Source organism: Sciurus carolinensis, chromosome 3 (assembly GCF_902686445.1).
Source record: "Sciurus carolinensis chromosome 3, mSciCar1.2, whole genome shotgun sequence".
Classification (NCBI taxonomy): domain Eukaryota; kingdom Metazoa; phylum Chordata; class Mammalia; order Rodentia; family Sciuridae; genus Sciurus; species Sciurus carolinensis.
The window spans coordinates 95,010,761-95,029,969 of record NC_062215.1 but is presented as its reverse complement, the minus strand read 5'-3'; the positions used below and the strand labels follow the sequence as shown (position 1 = coordinate 95,029,969).

General features: G+C 35.4%; 1 protein-coding gene across 2 annotated transcripts in view; it reads right to left on the bottom strand.

Moving 5' to 3' along the window:
* The window catches only part of Arhgap15 (Rho GTPase activating protein 15), a 587,323-nt gene that overhangs the window by 499,013 nt on the left and 69,101 nt on the right, over positions 1 to 19,209 (bottom strand). For both annotated transcript variants that reach the window (XM_047547716.1, XM_047547718.1), the window contains exons 3-4: positions 17,714 to 17,782; positions 7,194 to 7,255 (exon numbers count right to left, since the gene is read on the bottom strand). In XM_047547716.1, coding sequence (XP_047403672.1) covers positions 7,194 to 7,255; positions 17,714 to 17,782 — 131 coding nt within the window. The remainder of the gene's footprint in view (positions 1 to 7,193; positions 7,256 to 17,713; positions 17,783 to 19,209) is intronic.

Sequence of the window (19,209 nt, the reverse complement as noted above, 5' to 3'; positions counted from 1 at the left end):
ATTCAATTATCTCATTGTTCTGTGTTAGAACTTTGAACTTCTGCGAACTGTGTCCCTGTTAGGCAAACCAGATGAATGAGCTGAAGAGGGTCTTGGAAGCTTAGTAATGCAAACTTCTCTCACACCTTACAAACAGTTGCTATTTCATCTTGAATTTATAAATGGCAAGCACTGAATCATGTTAGAATAGTGAAAGCTATTCCAAGGGAAGAATTCTATTGCTTAGAAAAAAATTCATTTCAAAATGAAGAATAAAATGCTACTGACAAACATTTAGATGCTTCTTTTTCATTTCACTTATCCCCTGATTTTTAAAAAATAATTAATATAAATTATTCTAAATAACTAGTATATGTTTGATTGTCTAGCTAAGGTTAACTTCTCCAAACACAAATATGGTGAAGGTACTAATATTTCCATGTACTAACATGGTAAACAAGGCTCAGAGAGTTTAGGTAACTTGATTAAGGCCACAAAGTCACACACTTAAAGTCAAATCCAGTTTCTCTGACAACGAAGTCAGACAACAAAGTCTGTAATCTATTTATTACTTTATACTCTTTTTAAAAGATTAAGCAGTGCTAATTTGGTTAAAGATATCATTAAGTATCAGATTCTACCATAAGTTTGGTTGAAAGTTGCAAGTCATAAAAGCTTGTGTGTGTGTGTATTGCTGTGACAATGCATCAACAATCTGTCACTCTTATTAGTTATCTTACCTGATTTTTTTTAGAAATATTGGCAAAGCCCCACCCATCCCAAACTCGATATCTGAGCATACTTGAGAAGTCTTCCTGACTTCTTAGACATAAATCAGTAATATGAGCTCTCAGGTTGCAGTGGTCACTACTCTGTCCCAGGTATGCCACCGGGTATTTTACATGTATCACATAATTTAATCATGAAACCAGTCACAAGTATCCACTGAACATTTAACACTATTTTCAAATACATTTTTCAACAAATGTATCAAACAAATTTCAAAGGGCTGACTATAAAGGAAAATAAGAGATCTCAGTGATTTTATCTCTAGAAGAGAAACAAAAAACATACAAACATCCTCTGAATAACTCAGGGAGGTGGAGTGATGCTTAGCAAAGCTGTGTATAACCATAGGTACGAATTTTATGAAGATAGTAATTGGGTCACATCTTCTGGACCTTGGAGCCTATGCTCATTCCAAGGTATCAGCTCTCTCTAGAGCAGGTGGCACCCAGCTCTCCCTTAAGTCTTATCCAGCATGTCTTGCAGAGTATCACGACAGAAGTTAAGAAAGGGAGACAAACTACAGTCAAAGAACCTATTTCTCCTTGGAGCAAAGCTACATCCTAGTCTGACCTGGGCATTCTGCAATGCCAGCCATTTTTTCTCTGCCTTCCATCCTGATCCTGATGATCATCAGGTAAATTCTTCCACCAACAGGAAGCAGTTAATGCCTCCACATTTCATCCTAATAGAATGTGTTCATTCGGAACAGTTTTCTGTTTTACCATACAGGGGATAAAAACTAAGTTGCTGAAGAGACTTTAGCATTAAGCAAGACATGTAGCTCAGAAAATATCCAATTTTAGAGGCTAGAGTCGTGGCTCAGTGGTATAGCACTTGCCTGGCATGTGTGAGGGTCTGGGTTCAATTCTTAGTACCACATATAAATAAATAAGATAAAGGTCCATTGACAACTACAGTTTTATTCAAAAAAAGAGAAAATATCCAAATTAATAAATCAGAGGTCCCAGGAATCAGAGGGGCTCTCCCAGGTCTCTGCACAGACTAAGAGGTAAAAATCAGGGGAAGGACTCATGCTAGCTTCAGTATAGGAAACAGGTCTTGGGAAAAACAAAAATACAGGCATCTTTAACTTTTTACACACAAAGCAGATCATATCTAAGGGGAAATAAAGGTTCTAATTACAATTGGAAAGGAGGGAGAACTAAATTAAGAGATATCTTATTTAATATATGCAATTGCTGAGACTTTTTTTTTTTTTTTTAGTACCAGGAATTGAACTCAGAAGCACTCAATGGCTGAGACAGTTTATCCAAGTGGAACACTTTAGAGAACTTTCCTTAAACGAATCCTGAGCAGGAAGTTGGAAAATGAAAAAAAAAAAACAAAAAAAACCCAAACTCAACATAGACATCAGCTTGACATTCTACAAAATGGACACCGGATGGCAGCACATAATAACAGCAACTTTGTAACTGCTTTTCTGGAGAATGCTGGATAGAAAATGGCCCTTAAAATATTCATTGTCATTATGAGTCTGTGAGTATAAGTTCTAGGTTTAGCACATTCATTTGTTCTAAACATCAAAACTTTATATCCTATATTCATCACCTATGCATCCTTTACATAATGACACAATTACAAACCAATAAGAGGAAAACATGTGAGATGACTTCAAAAAATTTCAGACTTTCTTCTCTGGGCCACCTGAAACTGACATGCTCATGCTGGATTTGGCTTGATCCTGCACCAGTAACTTACTTTAGTGTCCCTGACCAATTTATTGCAAAATCCCTCAGACCTTTAAATGTCCTGACTCACATCAGACTGGTAGGTCTAGAAACTTACTTCTTTTCTCTCATATTCTGAACTTCTTATAATTTGCCACTGCTAAAAGGTGGGTTACATATCTTCGTCAGTGTGACAAGAAAATAGAATAAGACAGATTTAGCCTAGAAGAATTTAATACCATTCTGAGCAGAAAGTACCAAGGAAAAAAAATAAATCCACATGAGGAGGGCACCATAGTAACAGACTCTAAAATAAGTCCATTCTGAGTAACAATTGTTTTGAAACACACACACATACACACGTGTTCCCCCAAAATCCAAGTTCTAAGATTCATGAGCCCTAGAATGAAGGCAGGCACTAGTAGACATAAATACAGTGAAACACTTATCTGCATTTCTTTTCAAATCCATCTGTCCATGTTTTCACCCCCAAGTATTCCCATGTCCCACTGAAGAGGACAGAAGAGTGAGAACATGTACATTTCATGTTACAGAGCCACAAAGGAAAGATCTGAATGCAGAGAGACAAGTGTGAGGTACCAAAAGAGCATAATCATACTGTCAGGTGCCTTCTGTCAATTTAAGCCTTGAAAATAACTTTTTACTAAGGCCTCATAGAATTTCATAGAGGCCAGTGCTACTTACAGTTTTGGGGATGGAATTCCCCAAATGAAGAAATTCCTGAGCTTCATCAGAAAAGCTGAGGCATAATTTCTATGTTCATAATTAAAAATTAAAGTTGAATGCTGAATGTATTCTGCTTTCAAGCCTGTCAGAATATCACAAGGGAAATGTGCATAACCTCATTTTGAAATAAGACTAAATTTAGGGCCTTTTATGAATATAAGATGTAGCCAACAAGTTCTCCTTCCTGTCACCTTCTCCTGTTCATATTGAGATAAATCAAAAGAAAAGTTTAGAGAAAATATGTGAAAAAAAGGAATAAAGATAAATAAAAAGGAGAATAAAGAGGGGGAATAAAAAGATAAATAAATACTACAAGATGTGGATGACCTAAAATGGATTTATGAGTCGAAAATTTATAGAAATTTAAACAATATTTATTAAGTGACACTTGAAGATCTTGATATTGTGCATGGCATGAAATAAAAGGACAGGTTTCTGCTTCTTGGTCTCAAATAGCTTAAAGTTAAAAAGATGAAGCAAACATTTCAAACAGAGAACAGGGTTAAATTATTTGTTATGATCCTTTCATAAGATTTGGGAGACAGGAGAGGTTAATATGGGTAACTAAGTTTCTCCATTTGTGCAGTAGGAAATAATAATAAGGTCTATGTTCTAGTATTATTTCAGTATCACTAGTAAAGCATTCAACCATGTGCTCAACAGTAAAAGCACCTAGTAATATTGTTTGTTATATCATTACAATGTATTAAAATGATATAAAGATCCTTGATGAAAGGGAAGCCACCTACCAAAAAAAATTTCACTTAAGAAATATAAATTATGGTAACAGTAGTATATTACTTAATAACTATGAAATGATCAATGGGATAAGAACTATACAGTTTTTCAAGATTATTACTAAACTGGCCATTTTGTTGCTAGTGCTAAAAGCATACAGACTTCTTAGGCAAGGAATATGGCAATACATAGCATGATTCATTTTAAAATGGTCATGGAATTTGATCAAGAAATATAGACTTAGCATCCATCTTTACAAAATATAAAAGAAAAATTGACAAGCTTTAGGAGATTACTACAATTTATAACTATTTTAGTGTAAAACTAGACTCAACTTAAAAATTGAATTTAAAAAAGGAGTGTAGGGATTATTTTGTATAGCATAGCCTACAAATGTGAAAAATCATGTGCTATGAAACATAGTGATCACAAGTACAAAGTTTAATTTGTAAATTATATAAAATAAAAGCAAAACAAACTCAATAAATTTGGAAGACATATCTACAATGTCTAAATTTGATAAAATACTATTTAGAATATAATTAGATTTTATAATTCTTCAAATTATAAAAAAGTTAAAAGCAAGAGACTCAATAGGAAAGAGTCAAAGTTTATGAATGGATAAGTCTATGAACACAGAACCTGAATTATTCTAAATAAATAAAATTAGGCTCCACTGAAATAGCAAACAGTGAAAAATAAAAGTAGCATTGAAGTTGCATTCTATGGCCATGAGTTTGTGAAAATTTAGAGTGTGATAATGTTGTTTGCTAATGAGATTGTGGGCAAGTGGGATTCCTTCCATGTGCAGAGTGAACTGGTACACTCAGTCACGAGAAAATCTGGCAATGGCACTCACTGGCTTTCTAAATGTCCAGGAAACCCTGTTGATTATAGTCCCCAGAGAATTTCTAGCATGTTCAAAGGAGATATATATGTGGCTGCCTCATTTCCTATGTTGCTTGGGATGCAAACAGTTACAGACAACTTCTGTGTTCACACCAGCAATATTGAGTAAGTAAAATTTGGTACAAATACACAAAGGCAAAATGGCAGCAAATGGAAGAAATAAATTAATTTTAAATATAGTAACACACATTGATATATCCAAGCACTTACACTAAATGAGAGTAGTAAGAAACATGACATTTATAACAGGAAAATGCTTATGAACTATAGAACACATTCACACACACAATTACTTTCTATTAGATTACCACATATATAGCCAAATGCATACATGGAGAGTGGATTTAGTTAACAATTAGAGTGTATGTCTGCAGGGTACTGACATGAGAGTTTCAGACTGAGGATAAAATAAAAAAGCTCTAGGGATCTTGCTTCAAATGATGGTAACACGAGGTCACAAACTGAAGGGTGTAATCAACTCAACTCTGTGACCCTGGGATTTTTAGAAAAGGAAAACTAAAATTTATGTGACTTTAAATGAAGAAAGCTGAAAGAATGCATAATGATATGCAAACTGATTGGAATAACAATAAAACAGAGAACATATTCAAGTTCATATGGGTGTAAACTGTAAATGCAAACTTCTATGAAAACTGATTGTTTGTTGTGCAAATAAGACAAATACACAATGGTAAGCGCACTGATGGAAACTACCTAAAAAATGTATTCATGAGAGTGATTAGGAGAAGGGCCCTGTTCAGTGCCTCAGTCTCCTCTTGATTTCCTCTTATAGAAGAAAATGTTATAAAGTTGGCTTGTGAATGGCTTATCAGCAAGGATGCTTTACAAAACTGCCACCACAGGGCATCATCTTGTGTTTTTAAAAATCTTCCTATTTTTTCATGAGACCAAAGGGTAACACTGATGTGAACTGCCCCCTCCTCTCTCCTACTGAGTCCCAGGAAAGGGCTGAATAGGCTGATATAGAAGTCCTTGGAGATCATGTGGCAGGGGAGGTAAGAAAGGCTGTTGACACATTCATCTAGGGAGAAGCGTCGCTGCACCCACCACATTCCTTGCTGGGTTGATAAGGTTGGAATGAAGTCTATGGGAAAGAAGAGCATTCAGGTGGGCTATCAAAGTGACTCCCTCCTGTTGCCCTTTTAGAACTTGATTCACTAGGTCGGTTCCTCACAAAAGCAGGGACTAATTCTGCCTCTTGAAGTAGGTCTGCATTTGATCTTGAGTCTTGTGCTTCTCTTGTGAACCCTGGGGGAGGTGGCTACAGGACCATTGCCAAGAAACAGTCAAGGAAAAGATTCATGGTCCTGTTTGCAAACCCAAATAAGAGTTGATATGGGCAGAAAATACAGTTTGTTGTTTATAATAAGAATTGTTATTTTAAGTAGTGGGATTATGGGTGACCCCCCTCAAGTTAACTTATTTAAAATAAATATGCACATAATTCATTAAACAAAAGCATATTTTATTCTCTAGTGTTGGCCAAAGTGCCATTCTACTAATGAATTGTATTTTACAATTGACAAGTATCCCCTTGTGTAGCTAATTAGTACATTTATATCATGTAGACTTAACAGTTAACACACTCATGAGTATATGCCTTGTCTCCCAATTTTAGCATTTTTATAGAACTTTCTAACTTGCATATTACCTACACACCTACTGTAAAGCTGAATATAGAATAAACCTGACATGAGAAATATAACGATTATAGAATGGATATTATTTCTAAATATACTATGCATGCAATTTAACTAGAAACTTAATTCTCATATCAACATTTTCTTCTTCAATGTCTTTTGTTGTCCTCACATAGTAAGTTCTTATTCTCTTTTAAAATTTCTCTCACCTATCCTGTGTTCATGATTTCATTTTTCCTATATTTTTCTCAAATTATTTTTATTTTGATCAATAAATGTTGTTCTGATCATTTATCCTTTAATTTTTTTCTCTCATTGTATTGAATTGAGATTTTTTTATATATTATGAATGACTCCATTCATGGCCTAAACTGTCAATCCCAGAAATCAAGATCCTCTACCTTGCTTTTCTTATTATTTTTAAAAGAATTTTAAGTCCCAGGAAGACAAAAAGCACTTCATTTATATATTCTGTGCAACAATATGGAATGTAGCAATATGGTTTCCTTTGAAAACCATAATTATGTTAAAAACAATGTTGTTCACAATCGAAGAAGAGGAGATAATTCTATTCTAGTCTGGTACCGTAGGGCCTTCCTTCCCAAACAATAGGAGTGACACAAGTTGGGGATAAAGGCAACTAGTATAATTATATAACAGTAAGTTGAAGAACTTCTATTACCTTAGTTTCTTTCCTCCATCTGCAATTTTAGCTTTTTGAAGATAACCTTCTTTTTCAACCATCTGCAAGAAGAATGCATATATTAAAACTGTGACAAACTCCTATGCATTTTTAGTTTGAATGAACCTATGCTTTCTAAGAGTCATTGCAGTGATGGAAGTTTCCAGTCATAGCACTTTATTAATAATGCATATATAGCTTATGGGAAGTGTCTGCATGATCACAGTCATTACAAGCTGTTAAATATCCAAAAGACAGATTATGAAGAGGAATGTGAATGATTTGTTAGATGGTGATACACCTTTACTCACTCTTCTTTCTGTGCAGTGAAATCACTTGCTTAAACAAATGGATTCAAAGTGGTGAAGCAAAAACTAATGTAATGCCTTTCTTAATTTTACCAACCCTTCTTGGAAGAGTTCTTCCTTTTCATTTTCCCCATATACCTGTGGAAGCCAGGGCAAAGGAAGAATTCAATAGAATCTGGTAACTGAGTCAGTTGAATCATGAAAAGTCATTTAAAACAGCAAAATGGCATGCCTTTAGGTCATGCAGAGATCCTTAGTAATAGTGTCTCATTGTCTCCTTTCATGATGCATATTTTCCTTCCTTTTCTTATCTGTAGTTACATGCTTCAATTGCTAATACAGCTGCAAGCTTCTTAAAGAACATTTGACTATTTATTATAACTCTACAGATGTGTTTATAAAGTTCTAGGGTGTGTTTTTATCTCTTAGAGCTCTATTTATACACTTCTCTGCCTGCCTCATATGCTAAATGCTGTAAAAAAGCACCTAATAGCAGAGGCCCATACTTCCTCAGTGGCACCCCTGTGTATGTACGCACTTAACTCTAACACTACTTCTACCCTGTCTCCATCTCATGTGCTCCTAAGTACACAAATCTACTTTAAACTGACTTTAAAATTCAGTTCATATGGCATTTACTTTTGCATCTTTCCATGATTCATCCGTAATCTGTTTTAGGTATTCCTATTCTGACTCTCCATTTTCACTCCACCATTATCACGATGATAGCATTTGTCAGATAACACTATAATTGTCTGTTTAATCTCTGTACCTGCACCTTGTTTGAGTCCCTGAAGCTCAAGGGCTGTACCTTCCACACCTAATATTCCCAGCTCCTACAGTACTTGCTAGCTTGATAGTCACAATGATAAGTACTGCTTTAACAAAGCAACGAATGAATGAATGCATGTTTAAATGTTTATTCAAATATTTATGGGAGACAAGACAAACCAAAACAATTCATAAGCAAGAGGACAGGCTGGAAGAAGAGATATTTGAAGGTAAATGAGTTGTCCCAAACCACTAAAATCTCAAACTTGACTGTTTATAAGACTCACTCTGATATACATGAGAACTTTCCTGACTTGCTCATTGCTATGTTCCTAATATATAGCCCAGTACTTAACTTTTAAAATATATCTGATGAATACCTTTTAGATTAACTAAATTATGATGATGATACTAATAATGATTTTGATGGTTATAACAAAGGATTTTTCATGCATCTACAAAATTTCTTTTACTGCCGTATGTTTTCCACAAGTCTAAAAGAGTCTAAGGAAGCTTTCTTAGATCAGTTTTAGAACCATGGTGCTCAATGGTGTCACTTTTTTATGTGTCTGGATACATGCATTCATTTGCTTTGCCCACCTCTTATTCTATGTATACTTTCCCTTTTTCTTGGTGCCAGGGAATTTTGTCTACCCCCTGAAGACCATATAATAAGTTCAATGTTTAACTCTGGGCAACACTGGCTTCTATAAATGTTTGGAATAAAGATGTTTTCAGTACCAATTAGCATCACAGAGGAGGTCCCTTTCTTTAGGAAAGTATATTGAGAAATTTTGTTGTGTAACCATAGTTATTATTTTATTGAAAATTTCTTCTGATGAAAATAAAATAGTTATCTAAAGAGTGGATTTATCCAGGAAGTTACAAAATCTCAACACATTATAAAAGTTGATGCATTCATTCTCAGCTAAGAACGTTGCCATTATTTTTCAAAGACATTCACCAGAAGACCCATGGGTGGACATTGGGACATTTGGTATCCACAGAAATTTATTATTGATGACAATTCCTCTAAAAAAAAATAGAAATGTAAAAGGAAAAAGTTAATATTCCTACAGGGAGATATCAACATAAACAGGCTTGAGATATATTCTCTAAAACTTTCTCCTTGAATACATAAGTAATATTCCACCAGACACAGCTGAAGGATACCTAGAACTTAAATTGTCCAATAGATTTATTTCTTATTTTAGGACTCAAAAACTGTGACATCAGTGCTATTAATAGCTAAGTCAGTTTGCATGGTTTTGGGTTAATGCCATAAAATTTTCATGAATTTTATGACCTACTCAGAGGTCTTGGGAAAATGATGGCAGAAGAGATGAATAGCAAGTTAGTTATCTTCACCTACATCATCTTACAAACTCAAACTGACTTCCAAGTCATGAGAAGCTAATAACCTGTCTATTATGTACTATTACCTACTACATTTACTATTATTGTGTAAAATTTTACATATCTATATGCATATATATATATATGTCTTAATAGCATGCATATATTCTGACTCCTTGGGATCAAGTGTTCATTTCTCTCCACTGTTTTTCTCCACTGTCTCTTTCATATTGGACGTATACACATTCTTTTTTTAATAATTTTTCAATGAATCATACTCCCTTGTCCCAAATACCAGCCACTGTGTTTATAATGGGTATGCAAAGATTAATAGGAGAGTCTTCATATTACTGAGGCTTAATCCCCTGTGAGCTCACATTAAAATACTCCTCTTCCTCTTATTTTGGGACTAATACCATACTCCCTCCAGCCATCTCAATGACTCAGGCCATTTTTAGCCCGGATTAGAAAACTCCAATTCATTTCCCGCACTGAAAATAATGCATTGTTCTAGGTCTCATGCTGGCAAGCAAAGCTCTCACAAGATACAATTAATTACTTTACTATACCTTATCATCGTACTTTGAAATACCTCCCCATGTTCCAGGCACCAGGCACTAGGAAGTAGCTATTCTGAGAGGCTCATAATGAGCTAAAAGAAATATTAGGGAAAGCAAAAGCTTGTATGTGGGTCTATATATGCAAACTTATTAATTAGCCTAATTATGTTCAATCCTTCCCATGGTCAGAAGGGAAAATGATCTATAAATTGCAGTTGAACATGTTGGTCATCTAGGAATGAAATGTCTCATGCTTAGTGATTTACAAAATTATGGATAGCTCTAGATCTAAGTTTGGAATTCTATATACCAAATTCCAGGACAATTTGAAATTCTTTAAAGCAGCAGCACTCCCTAACTACATACACTTAAGAAATGTCAACCTATCTTCAGATGCTAAATATGGCTTTAGGAGCTATTTGTCCAATATCCCTTAGAAGCCCTATTTAACATTACATGGCAGGAAAGATCAGCAATTTGTCCAGATTGGATGCCAGCCAGTCTGCCAGCATTGAGGAAGTGCTCAGAAGATATATCCATGCTGAGATACAGATGAGAAGAATGAATGGCAGTGGGATACTCAGATAGCACCTGTTTATCAACTTACGTTGGAGGCGACAAATGAGGCAGGAGAAGAGACGACAACCTTTGATAAATGGTAACAATTGTGGCAGAAAGACCAGCCTGTAACTCTACATACAGACACTGCAGTTTTTTTTTTTTTTTACATAAAGCCTTCATGTTGTTCTCAGATACAATTGCAAACCATAGGTTTTCATGTATACCAGTCTATTAAAAGGGTTCTCCTAGAATACATGTTTATAAGTGGAAATGAACTGAACCAGAGATTTTCACCAGATTTTGTTGAAAAGAGTTTGGCTCTTAACACCAGAACCACACAGCTCTTTTTGCCTCATAAAGTCTGTTCTAAGTTATTGTTATCATCCCCTTTGTTCTGACTTTGTGTTGATCAGCAACCATCTGCTTCCTAGGTCATTTGATATAGACAGTGTGTGACTTAAATAAGTGTCATAATACCCCTCATATTTTGTGAAATAGTCCCAAGGGGCCATCAGCTCTGCAAACCCTGATAATACTGACAAGTGTGATTTTCCGGGATTCACAAACCTGGAATAGGCCCCAGACCTAAACTGGGATGATCCTCAGAAGGCAGATTTTGTTCCGTGAAACTTATATGACTGATATTTTGCTAAGATAACTCTGCCTCATCTATCCATGACTACAACACTGGGCCTCTATAGTTTTCAAACATATCCACTACTTGATTTTCTATTTAATAATGAGGCAGCTGCTAAATTTTAATAGATCACAGTACTTTTCAGGCAATCTTGGTTGTTTTGGTGACTTTTATTAAAAATCATAGAATGAGAACACATTTGGTTATATAATTTTAACCCCCAAATGGGGTTTTTCTTTCCTTCTTAAATCTCTCTCTCTCTCTCTCTCTCTCTCTCTCTCTCTCTCTCTCTCTTTCTCTCTTCTTTTTTATACTTCATCCACAGAAAGAGGAATTTGTGCATTCTTTCCATTGCTTTCTTTTTCTTAACAATGTTCTCAAGTTGTAGCTTTATTTCTTTGGGATTTGTCGCTTAGGTTTTCTTCTCAGTATTCAACTATTTTTATACTGGTTCTGTCTTTCCTGATATAGTTGATCTTCTATTCACATGTGTGAGTTTGTGGTGGACACAAGCCATTAGGAAGAGAATAAAAGAAGGAAAAAAAGTTACCTTAAAAATCTATCTTAACTGTACATCATATAAAGCACTAATAGTTTAAAAAAATTCAACTGCTTAGTTTTAGACCTATCTTACACATATATTAGAAATGAAATAGGATGCTTTTGGAGACATACCATATGATGTTTTGATCTCATGTAAATATATAACTTACTGTGTGTACATTCTTTAAAAAGTGGTAAACCAAAATTCCCAACTTAGATAAAATAATTAATTAAAAAAGAGAGTAGGAGAAATGCAGAGTGAAAGTATTCCATCATATGGGAATGGAGTCCAGAGAGGGACAAGTAAGATTTTCAAAAAAGTTCTTGAGAAGTTGGTCTTGATCTCAGGTCTGAGCCAGGCATGGTTTACTCTCTGCAGCCTGTTTATACTCCTTAGTATATTGGTTAAGCAATGCTTTCATGGGTATTTGCCCTCTCATACTTTGTCTCACTCAGGATGGGAGAGCATGTCTGGTTTTGGGGTTCTGCTGAAAGTTTTGGACTATTTTTCAAATGCTGGTTTGGCGGGGCAAACATTATGTTTTGCCAAGAGCTTTCCCCATCATATTAAGCCCCTGTGTATTTCAAGGGAAATTTTATCCTCCCATCTCTGATTTGTTTACCTCTAACTCATCAAAATGTCATCTTGAAAATCCTACTATTTGATGTTTAAGAACCCCCAGGAGCTTTATTCCCTAGCCTTTTCATCTAGCAACCAGTGTGTTTCATTTGTTTTCCACTAAGAAATCCAGATTCTATTCGGGAGATGCGCTGGCAAGGGCTCCTCTTTATATCTGAAGAACTTTCTTAGTTTTCTGGAGGCCTTTCTTGTATTTCATTTCTCCTTCCTCACCCTCAGTTTCTTTATTCTTCTTTTGGGAATTCTATTTCTTGGTGGCTTTGATTTAACATACTCTTGTTCCTTGCCTCTCCGTGGAGTTCTGTGAGAATGGCTTTCCTGGTTACTGTCTAGGCAATTTATTAGTGTAATCCAATTGTTGTGTTATAACCTAATTTCAGTCGGGGCAGCAGGGAAGAAAGCATTGCTCAATGTTAATAGTCTTTGTTGCTTGGTGGTGTGTGTACTTCTTCTCTGCTCTAGAGCTAAATGAGTTGCAAATGTGAGCCTGGATAGGAGAAGCATTTTAACTTGTGTCCCGGTTTCCATGGCTTCAGAATGTCATACCATCACCTCAAGACCCTCAGCATCTGGGCACTGCCCTCCTCTCTGAATACCCCCTGCCTGGTTGCCTTTGTTCATTATATTGTAGCCAGCATGGCATTTCTGCAGTTTTTCAAATGTTATAACTTTGTTCCTACCTCCAGACCCTTGTGCTTGCTGTTCCTTGTGCTTGTAAGGTTTTTCTTCCAATTCTTTGCTTGATAAACTCCACACATCCTGTCAATTGAAATGCTCTTTTTGAAGCATGATTTTAAGACTATTTAATCCAACGTAGGTTCTTCTTCTTTCACAGAAACTTGTTTTTCCCTAATGATAGCACATTTTATAATTTGCAGGAATAGAATGATGTCTTCCTTTACTTACTGAATACCTCTGTACATTCCTATGCTGAAAGATCTTCAGGAAAAGACATAGTTAGCCCCTCATTGCATAGCCTAAGCCCAAAACATGACCTAGCAATGGAGTGGCCTAAACAAATATTTGAATTAATAAAACACTTGTGTTTGTGAAAAAGGAAGAATATGAAACTGTGAAAGCCTGGAGATGATTCTAATAGAATTATTCAATTACATAATATATTATTAACAGCTTGAATATGGGAGAAGATATTATTTCAGTAAAACTAATTTTATCTTACCGAAATAGACTTTTGAAAGGTTGAAGTGCTTTTGGAATTTTTTTGCAATTCAGGGAAAGACCAGCCTGATCAGTAGAATTATTTCCCCTCAAAAGGCTGTCCTTTGTTTTAAAATAAGAAAACTGAACCCTCACAACGTCTTTCATCCTCAAAGCCCTCATAAGTATTAATTAATCCACAAAATGGTATCTGGCTCCAAAAGGTAGAATCTGTGACTTAAGGTTTATCTGCAAAAGCCTGCTTTGCCCCCAAGCCATGGCAACTTCCTGAGCTCTGTCCTCAAAATCCTCCTAGCTCAGGAGGAAGCAGATGATTCTCTGAAATCTGCCACAGGCTTTTGACTCCTGCAGGGTTATCCATAGACATGTCTTATTTCTTTTGATAAAAATAAATAAGATAAAGATTTAACAAGCTATAGACAGGGTTATTTTCCCTGAATAACTCTTTAGGGAGAGGGAAATTACTCTGAAAATAATTGAGTCTCATGAACAGTTGTAATACAGTGTATATAAGATCAAGAAACAAATCTATATTAGTATATTTAATATTTCACATTTAAAATTGATGCTGCATCAGAACAGTTCTTAAGCAATTACACTGCTTCTCAGGAAATTATTTTCATCTTCCACTGAAAGCCTATAGGTTTCCATACCATGTGGCATAAATGAAATCACCTGTCAGCAAACGGGGTAGTGTCCATCATGTGATTTTTAGACTTCAATTAGTAAAGTTTTCTGGATATTACCCAAAAGAAGTGCATTGTGCTTCTGGTTAACCCTGTGGACACAATCAACTTTACTAAAGAGAACTTTAAACAAGAGATGAAGTACGCCTCCCAAAGGAGATCAGCATTTATTGGAGCATACACATGGAAGATTTCATTTTAAAGTACGCTATTTTCCTCCAAAGGTAGTGGACCTAATGGGATGTTTCCAAGCTATACCTAAAACCAAAGTCTCTTGTGACTGCAAAATGTTCCATAGAGTTCTCTAGATAAGAGATAAAGGAAGTAAGATTTGTACTATAGCACATTTTAGAAATAAATAAGCTTGAGGATTCACCTGATAAAAATAAAGAATAATAACACCAATTTAAAAGCATTTATTAAGTTTTCTAAAGGACTTGTATGTATATCATATCATATATGAAAACTCCTCCTGGTACATATTGTTAAGAGAAACTAAAACAAGAATCTATGGATGATTCTGGAAGCAACATTGAATACCTGATGGAGGTAGGGAGAGTTTGAGAGATGAGAGTAAGAACTGTGCTAGAGTTGAAGGGGAAGTATGTGAGTCTAGGTATAAGGAATATATGGTTAGATTAGTCAGATGTACAGAACATTTGATGGGTTGTTGGAAACAATTCAAGTCTTGGTAAAGGGCAAGATAGAGTTCAAAATTGATCAGATTTTGGGTGGTTTTTTTTGGGGGGGGGTTGATGGTTATTTGGCATAGAACCTCACAATAGAAAATTCATCAAGAGGAGTTTGGAGTAAAGATGGCATTTCTATCTTTAAAATAACATTGAAAAAGAAATGTAATGCAAGTAGATGTGGATGGATAAAGTTGAATATTACCTGTGTTTGAAAGACACAGTAAGATAAATAAGTACTCAGGGAATCCAGAGAAACCTAAGCCAGGACTGTGACATAAATTGATAATTTCAAAAGTTTATAGAACTAGTGACTGTGTGGGTTTATGTGTGTGTGTGTGTGTGTGTGTGTGTGTGTGTGTGTGTGTGTTAGAGATAGAGAGAAACAGAAATACACATATATTCATATAAAAATATTTAGAGAAATAACAGACTAAAGGCTTAAAAATTATAACTTTGCACCTACTTAGGGACATATCTTTGAACATCTGCAGTCAACATTATTGTAATAAACCTTTAATATCTTATTGTACATCAATTGACAAACATGTGTTCCCTGAACAAACACAAGCAATAGAAGTGAAAGAACAATATAATAAAGAAAATACAAATCATGGCCTCTAACTTCAAGGCATTTACAGTCCAAACATGGGAAGAGTCTGCTGCCCATGATATAGGAGTGAACAACACAAATATATGTATAAGCATGTGCTACTCTTTCAGTGTAAGAGCCATGTCTTAGTCATGCTACTATTCCTGGCTTGAGGGTATGTATTTGGGAGTATATAATAATACAAATCAGAGACCATGAGGTACCAATTTGGTACCAAAGAAGAATTGAAGCTGTTGAGAGTTGTGACAAGGAAAATGAACTAATGATTTTAGTGTTGAAGGAAGGTTGGTCTAAATCACTGCCTGTGATCAACGGAGTAGCATGGTGGAGTGTGGTGAGATCGGAAGCACTGGAAGTCCTCATGAAGGGACAGGTGTACTTGCATAGGAAAAACATAGGGACTCCTGCAAACATAGGGGATGAACTGCTTCAGAAAATTGTGATGTATGTGAAGTGTCATAGGGAAAATGAAGAATCCAAATAAAATATGTTTTAGGTATCAATAAATGTTTGCTACTAATAAAGATTGACTCGATGGATAAGGGAAGTTTGGGAAGGCTCTGCTGATGGGTTCACACTGGGAAATCTCACTTCTTGAAAGAAGTCTTGAAACAAATGACCAGGTAGTGCTTAGCAATATAAGATAAAATAAAAGAGAAAAATATCCAAGTATGCATCTGTATATTATAAACTTGCAAGTAAAACCAAAAGTCATTAACTTTAATTGATGTACACATTCAATACATATTTATGGCACTTTTACCATGATTCTATCGGTCATTTTATGGCAATCATTAGATTGCTAATGATTGTTAATTTTAATGATTCTAGTAACCGTTAGAATCACAGGAACAGAATAATGAACACAGGAGACAATGCCTCTGTCCTCAAAGAACTAATATTCAAATGGAATGACAAATAAAATTGTATAGTATGCCAAATGGTGGTAAGGTCTACAGAGAAAATTTATAAAGGATAAGAAGGAAGGATTGTGAGTGAAAATGTCATGTCTATGTTTGTGAGTTTGTATAAAGTAGATTAGGGTAGACCTATTTTTACAAGGTCATATTAGCACAGAGATGTGAACTAAATGAAAGAATGAGACTTATAAATTACTAGGTGAGTTATTTTAACAGAAAGGAAAAGGTAAATGGAATAGACCTGCAGAAGTAAGTTATTAGCTTGGCTAGAGGAAAATGACCAGGGAGAAGAGGAGGAGAGGTGAGAACAGAGAGATTGTGGAACCTATAAGAAATGTAAATTACTGGGGGTGTTTTTCAACTTTTACCCTGGGGGTGATAGAAGTTATAGAGTATTTTGAGACAAGGAATGATACAGACTGAAAATTTGTGTCCTCCTCAAAGTTAATATATTAAAATCTTTTTCTCCAATGTGAATATATTGGAGGTGGCAACTTTGGGAGTTAGTTTAAGAGTGTGGAGCTCTCACAAATGGAATTAGTGACTTTACAAAAGGCAACCTGGAGAGCTCTCACTCTCTGCCATGCAAGGATACAACAAGAAGTCTGCAGTCTGCAACTAGGAAAAGAACCCTTGTCAGAACCTGACCATGCTGGTACCCTGATCTAGGGCTTCCAGATTCCAGAACCATAAAAATATATTTCTACTTGTTTATGTACCACTGAGTCTGTGATACTTTGTCATAGCAGCTTGAATGAATTAAGACAAGTGGCATAGTAGTCTCTGGACAACAGGGCTACCCTGCCAACACCATACAAGAGAGCTTGAAAGCAGATGCCTCCCAGTAAGAAGTTCAGATGTGACCCTTGTTCTAGCTGCCATCTTGATTGCTACCTTTGAGTAGCTCTGAGCTAGAGGGTAGTGCTAAGACATGCCCAGATTACTGACCCACAGAACATGAGATAACACATGCTGTTTCAAGTTGCTGAGCTTAGGGATAATTTATTTTGTAGCAGTAGATCAAAGCATACATTAGTGTAGTAAATTCATCACTCACCAGTTGTTCCAGGGGAGGAATTACATCTTTCAAGACATGCTGTGAATGATTCCTTCTGTGTCGGGATATCTGCAAATATATTGGCATTTGATACTATTATATTATGTTTCTTTAAAAAACTATAAATGATTTAAAAGTGCATAATTTAGTAAGTATGCACATGAAAATAAGCATATTAAGATTCATTCAAGAAGGTGAATATATTTATAAAATAAGAAGCATTTTAGATGTCAGTTAATTTGAATAAAGTTTGTATTGAAACACAGCTAGCTGCTACAACATCTCATATCCCAAACATCCTTTTAACTGTGTACTCTTGACACCCCTTCCATCAAGTAATGAGATCTGTGATCTCTCATTTTGGAATTGGACATAGCTTTATGCCTGCTTCAACCAAAAAACCTGATATAAGTGCTACTACATGACTTCCAAAGTTCAAACATTATTCATTCTTCACTTGAAACTCTCATCTTGGAAAATAGTTGCCATGTTGTGAGGAAGCTCAAATCACTCCACAAAGCGTGACCAGAAGGAAAGACTTCATAAGACTTCAGAGGTCACAGCAACCACCATCTTCCACCAATCCTGTGAGTATGAAGACTTCCTGAAGATCTGAGCACCCAGCCGTGGAGATACCTTAGTCTTTAAATGTCCAGAAGAGCCCTCAAACATCATGGAGTTAGAAATAAGCTGTTCCCACTGATCCCTATCTGAATTATTTTACTGACAAAAATATAACATAATAAAGTAAGTTTTTTTACATAATAAAGTAAGTGTTTTACACCTCTGTGTTTCAGGTTGTTTAAAAATGCAGCAATAGTAATTGAAACAAAATATTTCAAATTGAAACTTTTTGTCTTCATGATGTGATCTCAGCATTTTCAGAATCCTTGTTCCTCTAACTTTCCTATCTCCCCTTATTACCAAATTAAACAGAAAAAAATCACAAGATAAGTGCTCATTGAATAAATAAAAATTAGCCTTTTTATCCTTTCTCCTGAAGAGGTATCACAGACAAATTCTATTATGAAACAGGAAGAGAAAGAGAAGGAACTTATGATTACATCTCTTTGATATCCTAAAGACTCTCCTTAATACTATTTCACATTCTACATGAAGAAGAGAGAAGAGGAAAGGAGAGGCAGCGGGGAGGAATAGAAGGAGGGAGAGCTGGGGGAAAGAGAGGTGAGAGAGGAATTAGAATAAAGTATGACAAAATACCTTACATAGAAAAGGACTTGGCTGTCTTTAGCTCTGATTACTGGCACACGTAACTGAAGGAATTAGATCAATGTCTATGAATATTTTGAGGGAAACATATTACCAAAGAAATCAGAAGACTCACCTAAAACATTCCATAATAATATACAATCCTGGAACCCCATTATTGACCAACTATGAACGGTTGTGCTTTGTTAATAGTAATAAAATGGCCAATAAGCATCCATGAACTAATATTTATGAATATGCAGAGGGAATCATATTACCAAAGAAAT